At 30.3% G+C, this 10,974-nt stretch overlaps 1 protein-coding gene across 2 annotated transcripts; it reads right to left on the bottom strand.

Moving 5' to 3' along the window:
• Nucleotides 1-2,854: 2,854 nt before the first annotated feature.
• TCP17 (TCP domain protein 17) lies at nucleotides 2,855-4,908 on the bottom strand. 2 transcript variants are annotated; one of them, XM_028062376.2, is made up of 2 exons: nucleotides 4,509-4,908; nucleotides 2,855-4,289 (listed from the first exon to the last, which is right to left on the bottom strand). In XM_028062376.2, the coding sequence occupies exon 2, from the start codon at nucleotides 4,196-4,198 to the stop codon at nucleotides 3,134-3,136; it is 1,065 nt and encodes a 354-aa protein (XP_027918177.1). In that variant the 5' UTR covers nucleotides 4,199-4,289; nucleotides 4,509-4,908; the 3' UTR covers nucleotides 2,855-3,133. The 2 variants fall into 2 exon arrangements, with proteins under 2 accessions (XP_027918177.1, XP_027918176.1); XM_028062375.2 differs by having other exon boundaries at nucleotides 4,735-4,907.
• Between the last annotated feature and the right edge of the window lie 6,066 nt (nucleotides 4,909-10,974).

Below are 10,974 nucleotides of genomic sequence, written 5' to 3'. Positions count from 1 at the left end.
CAATATAGGATTTTCTATTTCCCCTCACTATATATATATATATATATATATATATATATATACACACTTTTCTTTTCCCTCCTCTAATAACATCTTTATCTTCCTCTTAACTTTTTTTTCTTCACTTCATCATAATACATCTTAATTTTTTTGTTGTTGTTATTTTATACCATTTTAATAAATAGAGGACTATGATTTCTTCACTGCTTTTTGTCTCTATCAAAGCTGGGTGGTAAGCATGCATGGTTACTTGCATGCATGAGAGATTAACTTGTCCAGGAATGCAGTCATTGGACCAGGGCTTCAAAAGTTGTTTTTCTTGTCTCATTTCTTTTAGTATTTTTATCTTTAAAGTTAAAACTTAACGCTTTAATTTGAAGGTAAAGTTGTGTAATAGTTTTAAGAAACATACATTTTGAAGGTTATATTTTATTCTCAACAAATTATTTTAAGAGATTCTATGTTTTAATCATTTTTAATTCTCCCTGTGAAGAATCGAAAACAGTACTATTTTCATAGAAATATGAAAAGTTATTTAATATTTTACACTTATAAATTTTATGTTTATTTATTTGAAATTTAAAAATATATTGAGAAACAGTTAAATGAAACCAAACACCTTTTTAAATATACTAAAAAATTGTTATTACAATATTATTAGGAATATATAATTTTCAGAAATGAATGTGATTGATTGCATAAAATAAATAAGACTTTTTATTATAAATTTTCACATAAAGCATTCGTGTCCACAATACAATTAGTAGGCGATTTAATGTAAAACCTTGTTAAAATGTGGCATTTTAGAAGTGATTAATGCATATTATTTTTGTGGTTTTGAGTGCAGTTTGAGAAAACCTTAGCGTCCTTTTATTTCGTAAAAGAAAAGGCATTTGGCATACAAGTTGTTACAAGCACGTGCTTTTAATATCATAACTCCAAATAAGGTATACACTATTTAGCCTTTTCATTTGTTTCCATTTAGATAGTTAAAGAGAGAAAAAAAACATGCATCCAGTAACAATAACATATTTATTACAAACAAAAGAATTATATATATATATATATATATATATATATATATATATATATATATATATATATATATATATATATATATATATATATACACGTACGTACATGTATATGTATGTATGAAAAATGTGGAAACAAAATCTGACTTGATTTTACGTACGTAGCTCTTAATACTGTCAGAAATCGCGTACAGTTTCTCTAAAGAAACCAGTTTGCATCTTGTATGTATATGATGTAACCGATGAAATTAAACGCGTAAACTTAATGCGCATACACGCATATATTAATTTACATTGCTGCTTACTGTTTTTTTTTTTTGTTGGGATAAGATAACTACTTAATCTTCGTCTGTGCAACCGTATCAGTAGATGAAAAAAAATGTAAATGCACATTTTACTTTTATCAGCAAAAAGAATTTATAAATGTAAATATGTACTTGAGGTACATCAAGCCATAATATGAATAAATGCTTATATTTGGTCCGTAAATGTGTTATAAATAAATAAAAAAAATTAAAAAGGGTAGTTGTAGGTATGAATAATATAATGAAGATAAATCTACATTTATCTGTATGAAATGAAAAAGTGTATCCTCCTCCTTTAATATCTTTTCCCATTTCCTTCAATTAATGATAATTCCTTTGTTTATTCTTTTCTCTCCTCCATCACTCGTGTGGTTAGTAGAGTCATGAGAATTACAAGTTGTTTATAATTGTGTGTTGTTAGATTTTGCTTTTTGGCTGTAGATATTTTTGAAGCTATACTATAAATGATGAAACAGAAAACATAAAACCTTTCACGAGGTAATTATTATGGGTGTTAGGCGGAACCGTTGTCATCTTTTTGCATCATACACATGTCTTGGTTTCACTCAGCTTAAATCTGACATTCTGAAAATAGCAATTATGCAGAAAGCTTAAATATGAGTGCATGGATGTGTACTAGTGAGAGAACCGTTCTTGGGATTGCTTTCCCCGACTCCTTCAACAAAACTTCCTTGGTCAAATCGTGCGCAAAAAGCAACACATATTAGGAGAAAAAAGTTCAAGACCATTTGGAAAATCCCCATTACTCCTAAAGCTTCCATTTGAAACCAGAGGACAGCATGCAAGTGTGTGAAAGAGAGAGAGAGAGCACGTAAAGTTCAAACAGCAACAACAGTGTATATGCTGATCAAGCTATATCAATTATGTACGCATGTTGGTCTACTTCATAATTAATCAATTGTACTCTCTTCAAACAAACATTACAATTATCGAGTGCTGTGAAATTGTACCAGTTTAAGCTTCCTTTTGTACTCAAATGGGATCATAGCATTTTGAATAAAGCATAATATGTCAATGAAAGATGGAGTACAAGGCTACCCCACTTTCACGAGTTTTCTCTTATAGTACACTGGTTGCTTCACTCTTGTATATACATTACACCTTAATCTAACCAAGTAATCATTTTTCTAATCTCACTTTCAACATAATCATCAATTATCACTTATAACATGAGAGAGAATCCAATCTAATTAAGAGATTAAATCATCAGATAAGAAAGTCTCATGTCGAACTTTCTATTCTGCACAAGAAAACACTTGAGGCTGATCAGATAAAATATTTTACATTATGATTTTTTGTCCAAAGTTAAACCATTTTCATATACATGACTCACGGTTGTGTATATGGTGTCATGAACCAAAAATAGTTCAAGTTTAAACGAAAACACAGGAATACTTTTATAGTTTATGGCTTGAAGTCTAGGTAACAAAAGTCTAGCTATGATGAAAACGATCGTTATTTAGGGATTTAAACTAAAACATGCCAGCAAATTCATATGAAAGCCCCAACATATAAGGACAGGAGCACTATTTTAGAATGTTTTATTATACCTCGTATTCATAATGATTGATCAACAAGGTATCTAAAGGTTGCAACCACAAAGTTCAATTGAAATATAAATATTGTATATGTATAGCCAGCATTGCCATACTTACAAAACTAAGATTCACGGCTGAGTGGGAAAATTGAATTGATGTGCTTTAGCCTGTGGAATACTGATATGAGGAATGTCCTGGAAGGAGTAGTAGCCTTGGGACAGAAAGGTTATCTGAATCAAGAACGAGTAGTACCCTTACCTTGTTGGCTACGATGGTTGTTATCTGAATCAAGAAGCTTGGAACTCAATGTTGTTGGAAGGCGTCTAAGGGGTGAAGTGGTGGAATGAATAGATTGGATGAGAGGATGAGGCATCATGACTTGGGAACTTGAGCTAAAGATCTGAACATTGTTGGATTGTCTTGGATCGCTTTCCACTGAGTAAAAAGCAGATGGTGTAGCAGAAGGTGGACAAAAAAGTAATTGGGGACCAGATGAAAATTGCACACTACTGCCACTGCTTGGATGGGAAGGAAATAATTCATGGCTTCCAAGGTGGGATAAAGATAGAGTTGAAGGCTCAGAATGGTGATAGGAGTTATGTGTAATGCCATTGTTTGACAAACCACCAGGTAAATAAGAGCTATTAGTCCCATGGGGAAACACCTTACAATGAGATGAAGAAGATTCTTCTCTATTACGAGTACTACCACTACCACCAACAATTCCATTTTGATGATTCTCTAGTTCATTTGGTTTCGTCCAGAACTTGCCCTTCTGGGAGGCTGAGACACCTTCAGCTAACTCAGTACGGTTTTGAGAATCTAAATCCCAATACCTTGTTGACTTTGTGATGAGGTTTTGGTTTCCCCCAACACCATCATACAAGCTTCCAAGAGAGAAGTGAGAGGTAGCTGAGAGTGGGGTTTGTTGATGAAACTGAGCAAAACAGTGAGGAAATTGAAGTGGTGGGAGTTTATCAATATCAGATTTGGTGACTTCAAGCAACCAATCTACCACCTTGCTAGGTTGGTTCAGTCCAAGCTTGTCTTGAAGATCATACAACTGAATTGCTGTGGGCACAGACAGTCTAATCCTTCGGTCCCTCAGTCCCCTAATGGTGCAAACCTTGCTGTGCCTATCTTTTCCTCCCAAAGAACGAGACACTCGTACAATTCTTGGGTTTCTGAATGCTGACCATGATCTTGAGGACGACCCTGCCTTTGACAACTTCTCAATTTTAATGTTCTCGCCCTCTTCTTCGTTGCCTTCCTGAACTTTACTTGAACTTTCATTCATCATCTTTCTTATAATCTCATCATTCTCTTCTCGATAATATCATACAATAAGATCAACCTCTTCGATCTCATGCACTGCAACCGACTAACCCGATCTGATAAACAATGGGGAAAGGAACAAGTTATAATATCAGAAAACTTCCTTTTTTTCTTTTCTTATTGCAAAGTTTTTATATTCACAGCAAACTATACGTTTGTTGCTCACTTGACTGGGAAACACCCCAGAATAGATTAAAAAATCTGAGAGCCAAAATCATGTGTGAGAAAGAAACAACAAGGTAGTGTAAAAAGTTGAACACTGAAATCAGCTTTACCAATTCTACAAGAGCAGTGAAGTTATGGTGCTCCAAAATTAGGGCAAAGACAAGTCTAGTGACTGAATTGATAGTGTTATGAGAGTGAATCGAAGGCAGAAACATGAGTTTGGTGGAAAAATTGAGACATGCATGGTTAGGTTTTGAGAGAAGAAAAAGAAAAGAAAAAGATTAGAAGCATGAGGTGAAAGGTGATGTGAGTAGTGAGATAAGAAGATGAACTTACGTGAGAGAGGAAAGTTTAGATGGTATGTTGTAAGGTTTTGAGCATAGAAGAAATGGAGGAGAGTGCAGAAGTAGAAACTTCGTACAAGTCTTCAATGTTAACTAGTGGAGCAGATGACCTCAAGTTTCGACTTCAGCCTTTTTTTCTGCAAAGGAATAATAATGTTGCATCAAATTGAGAATTTTTGTAAAGAAAGGTTAGCATTTTACAGCATCATGTGGGTGTAAATGTCAAAAATAATAATAATAAGAAGAAGAATTATTTCACCTTCACCATCACCATGTGGCATCCATGTCAAGTGGCACGTCAACCATAGCTTCTCTTGACTTTCTCAATCTCTTTGCACCACATGCTCATCAACAATTAATATTACCCACTGCCTTAATTAATAATCACCATTAATCAAACTCAACTCTTAATTATTAGCTTAATTATTCAAAATTGGAGTCTAATTACATTACTTTTTTCAAACTGTTTATGGCTAGGTTACTCCTTTAAAATTACAAAATACAGAAAAATTTACACTTTCTGTGTCAATATTATTCTTTTTGAAGATGAATATCAGAGATTTATATCGTTTTTTAAATTAACTTGATGACTAAAATCGCCGTAGGATTAGTGGCCAAATAAGAATTTTCATTTATCATCCAAGTACTTTTCAAATAATTCGCTAAAATTTAAAATATATATATATATATATATATATATATATATATATATATAAAAGAGGTTTTTTTAGTTATTAATTATAGATAGCTTCAGTGTCGGACTAATTTAGGTTTGCCTGTGCCGGCTAGCCCAACAGGACTGACAATGAAAAGTTCCGAAAAATATATAATATTGTACCTTTATTAATCCATTTACTATTTTGAGTTCTATTTTAATAAAAATAAAGCATCAGCAACATTACATTTTATCCAAGAATTTCTTAAAATGTAGACATACCAAATATGGAGCTCTTAATTTGTATGGCCAATATTTTAAATGCAATTTACATATTATTTTTTTAGATATTCGTTATTTTTATTAAACTTACTCCGTTGATAAATGCCTTGTCATAGTTAAGAAAATAAACAAAATTGTGCATAAATTGTTAGGAAACTATATAATGTAGTTTTAATCGTGATCTTGCATTATAAATTTAAGTTCTCTCTTTTTGTTTTAATAGTAATTAAGGCGTTTTTAGTCATTTTTATTGTTTATGATACGTGACTTCCTTGTTATTTATGTATTATTTTTATATTTTGAAATGATTAATTGTTCCTCTTATGATAATTCTTGTTTGTGTTAAAGTTTATTTTTTGTCAAAACTTAAATTCTTAACTTATAAATTTAATTGTGAAAGTATTCTAGTTTAGATGGGTAAGGATTATTCTAACTTGGTATGTGTTCAATCTTTATACATGATAAAAAAAATTATAATTACATTTAAATTCCTCTTATTTATTTCAAATCATAATTACGTTCCCATAATTTAAAATTAATTCTTACAAAGAGTTTTTAAAAGATTTCCATTTTCCTATATTTAAATTACATTTTTTCACAATTTAATACAAATTTCTTATATTTTCTATTAAAATTTAAAATGGATATAAATACTTGCAAATTAAATAAAAAGTAGATTAGGGATGAAACTCAATGTTATATTACATATATAGGGAATAATTGTTAGTTTTTCTAAATTGAAATGCCAAGTGTTAGTTAGGTTGGGGAAGAGACCGTGAAGGGGGACAAATGTTTTGAATCTATGTTACAAATTACTTTGCTCCTATTTTCAGTCTTTTTCATGGCCAGTTAAGGTATACTCTTTTATTATAGTTAAGTTATTTAACTTTGTTCACATGTCCCTTTTTTAATTGAAGAAAAAATGGGACAAAGAATATAAAAAGGGATTATTTGAAAGAGAAAGATATAGTTTTAGAATTGTTGGTACATACGTACGTACATACATACATATATATATATATATATATATATATATATATATATATATATAAACGTATCCATGAGAAATAATGCATCTAAAGTTATAATAATGTCACGATTTATTTGCATTCAGCTATGAGCTATATACTATCTTTATACAACAATGTTATTCATTTTTATCTCTCCATGATATAGCACTGATCATATTTTATATTTTTCTCTTTTATCATTTTTAATCTCTTTTTTTGCTGTACAAAATTCTGCAGAAACAATTTATTATATACCTTCTTAGTTTCAGAAGAGATTTATGGCTTTTAAGAAAATGAATTCTGAAAAGTAAGAGACAAAATAAATAGTGCAGTTACTATAGAAGTGTATATATGAAGAAAGTAAAAATAAAAAATAAACCCTCACAGGTAAACTTTGAAAAGTTATGATGTATGTTGTTGGAGTCTGATCTGTTGTATTAGATGATATAGATTCATAGCTGTGCCATAGATGAGGGACCAAGTTAGCCTCATAAAAGCATCCACTCAACTTATAGCTGGAAAAAAAGAGAGGGACCACAGACATATGCCAGTGAGATTTGCACACAGCACAATTAGAATTCTGTATATATATGTGTATATATATATATATATATATATATATATATATATATATATATATATATATATATATATATATATATATATATATATATATACATATGAGTCACATTGTAATAATTAGTTTCATTTTTGTTCTCTAATTATGCTACTTAGTTTCACAATATTAATTAATGTGTAAACTATAAGATTAATGGGTTTCTTTAGCTGATATGAACTTGCAGCACAGATGAACCAAAAACTAGAAGCATATGGTTCAGTAAATCAAGTAGTTTTGCCTACTATAGTATCTCTAAACCGTTTCCTAATTAGGGTTTTGTGTTGTGCATGTTGTTGTATGCTTATAAGAGTAATTGATGTGGATTACTTAGGGTTATAGAGAGAATATTTTGCTTTCAAAAAGACAATCACGCGTATATGTTTGTAGAGAAGATATGTGTATATGTAGAACCCCTAGCTAGCTAACTCTTGGGTGTTCTGTGTGGAAAGTCGAAAAAAGAAAAAACATAATGAATCTTCTTTCTAATGTTGTGTACTGAGGTTAGAGACAAGGAGTAAGAGCCTTCAGCTTTTCCCTTCAAAATATCCACAAAATAGGAATCTTGGCCTAAATTATTGAGGTGTTCATCATCAGGACACACTGCTACTGCCATTGTTGAGTACTGTTCAAAAGCTGAACCAATACTTTTAAACTCAAAACCCTAAGTGGGGTTAAGACCTTGTGAACCACATATATGTGAACCTTGCAGTAATAAGTAAGATGAAAATTTAATATTTCTGCAACCACCTTACAGGATATACATTAGTTTCAAAATCGATCAGATTTGAAATAAATAAATAAGAAATGCAAATGTTGCGGCAGGACACAAGAAAGAAACCCTAAAATTTCAATTCATTTGAGATAAAGATGGCCCATTCGAAGTATTCAGTTTTCGTTTGCAGAAAACAGAAAATGATGACTTCGAAGATTGTTGTCATTTTGTTTCTCTTTCTCAAGGGTTTTTTAGTTTTATGTGCCCAGCGTTATCCTTATGTCTGCAACCTATTGCAGAAAAAGTAATGAACTTAACAATAATAAGAGTTTATATAATCGATGATGATGATGATGCAATTATTTACCCTCAGTTCTTCTAAACCTCGAATAATGTAGTCTCTCTTTGGATTAAGAAGTTAATTAAGTTCAAATTTTATATTCAACCATATATCTCTGCAAGGATTTAACATTTTTTTATCAGTAAGTAGTATAAAGAATATCCCAAAGTCATATACACAAAATAAAAATTCTTTTGGAATTGTAAGTGGAAAGCGATAAAACAGTATGTTGAACTGGAATGAATATTGATTGTGCTACTTAATAAAAATTAAAAGAACTGTATTTCTTGAAATTGTATTGGGTTATTACTCATAACATCCTCTCCTTTTGCGATATGTAGGAGAAATTAAAGTGTAGGTTGCAGATTGATGAAAAGATATGGAGATGTAAAAGTAATGTTTTAGAGGGAAATTAGAAGAAAGAAATGGATATGTTTGTTTGTTTGGCGGTGCATGCCGAAAACAGTGTTGCATCACCATCAACACTGTGGAGTGAGTAGTAGTGAGTAACTCTGTAATGAATGAATATATATACTATCACTGTCAAGGACTGTGAGATCTCTGCTATTTAGCTTGAAGATATGAGTGAGTTAATAAATGTGTGGTCAGAAATGAATAGATAATTCAGGAGGATTTGCATGAATGACAAGTTTCCCATTGTGGATTGGGAATAGAGGAATCTATACTTAGATCTTAAAAATGTGACAGAAATAAAAATTTAGGTGTTAAATTTTGCATAACTACAAAATTTTGATGCTGAGTAGTTATTGCGGTGTACAGAGATCTGCAAAAGGTATTTGATGAGAAGAGAAGAGAAAAAAGAAAAATGGTTGAAATGTTGATAGAAAAAAGTGGAGGAGAATGACAGGTTGTTGTTCTTGGGTATTAAGGTTAGCAGTGTGTGAGTGTGTCCATGTGAATGAAAGTGACTGAGAAAGAGAGCCAAATGTTTGGTCATTGCTGTGGCCTATACCTTTGCTTCTGCTTCTTCTGCTTCTGCTTCATGTTTATTATCGTTTATATAAGGTCAACAATGGAGCTCAATTTTTCATGCTACCCAGCTGCACTCTCTGTCTCCTTTAACTTCTCAGAAAATAAAAATATTCTTTATTTTTCATAATAATTGTATTAATTAATTAAGTAAGAAACATTTTCAACCTAAAGATTCTCAATCAACTGATTAAGAATTATTGGTACCATTAAATAAAAGAAAACAGTAGATATATAAAATAATTTTCTAAGTGCATCCTAATTTCAACATTTTGATTTGTATAAAATAATTTATTAGAGGACATTGTGAAGTTTTAGATAAGAATGTTTGAAAAGACGTTAAAAAATAACGTAGAAAAAGCCTAGGTGAGGTGTATATGTTTGACAAATTTATTAGTTGTATTATAATACAGAAAATTGGTGGGTTAATAAAAGTTTCATTTACAAAAGAGAATATTGTGTGGATGAGTGTGAAATACAAGAGAATATATGTTTTCCTTATTAATTAAATATTATATAAAAAAGAATTTGAACATTGTACATGTATCAAGGTGTGGGGTATATATTGAGCTACAGAATGAATGATAATCATTGTGATGATGATGAGAACACAAAAAAAAAAGGTGTTTGTGGCATACTCATATATCATATCAAGATATAATTGTTTGTTTGCTAATGTTAAGCTCGTAATAAACCTTACGTGGGATGACGTTAATGACGTTAATGGAAGTAAATTAGTTTTTTTTAATATGTCAAATCGTACTTATCCGTCGTCACGTTAAGTAAATGATAAATTAGGTTAGAGTTTTCAATTTATTGTAGTAGCACGACTTATTTAATCTGTCAAAGTGGTAGACTAGTTTGTTCTAACCTGCCAACTTCTTTTTTTATATTTTTATATTTAAAAATTAAAAATAATTAAAATAAATATATTTTTTATATTATATAAACAAATTTATATATATATATATATAATCTTTAAACAAAATTTTAAAAAAGTTAAAAATAAACTGAAAAATAAATAAAAAAGTGGCAGGCCAGTTTACCCGCTCGTCCTGAGACAAAACGGATTACAAAATTCAACTTGTTTTGCTATGACGGATCAATCCGATCCAGCCCATTTTTGATAGGCCAAAGGCAAAACAAGTCAAAATGGACCGAACTGACATGTTTTAACATTCCTAATCTTTTGTATTTACAATTTGGATATACAAGAAATCGTCTTAGTCTTGAATTAATATTTAGAGGAACTTAAATGAAGTAAAGTTCATGATAAATTCGTTCTTAGGAGTATTTTCACATTTTGTTTTAAATAATTATTCTTTTACTAAGTAATCTTCTATTATATTTAACTCATTCAATATCATCAAGTTTACTTTAATCGGCTTCTCATCATAGTCTCAATTATTATTTTTTTTTCTTTATTTGGTTTTATTAAGCAATGTAGTACATTTTATGAAACTTAAATATCAATTTTATCAAATTAAGTTATCTTTAAAACACACGTTTGATATTTATTTATTTATTTGCATAATATTTTTTATTTATCTTTTACTTTTAGTTACATGAAAATATTTTACTATCAATTTTTAATGCTCAATGTGTAAACCTTACTTTATTAAGC

The sequence above is a fragment of the Vigna unguiculata genome, chromosome 3 (genome assembly GCF_037176805.1).
Source record: "Vigna unguiculata cultivar grain cowpea cultivar isolate G323 ecotype 2 chromosome 3, ASM3717680v1, whole genome shotgun sequence".
Taxonomy (NCBI): domain Eukaryota; kingdom Viridiplantae; phylum Streptophyta; class Magnoliopsida; order Fabales; family Fabaceae; genus Vigna; species Vigna unguiculata.
Note: the sequence above shows the minus strand (reverse complement) of the source record. Positions and strands in the feature narration are given on the sequence as shown.

Excerpts from the sequence above, each read along its gene's own strand:
- TCP17 (XM_028062376.2), bottom strand. The coding sequence starts at position 4,198 with ATGATGAATGAAAGTTCAAGTAAAGTTCAGGAAGGCAACGAAGAAGAG.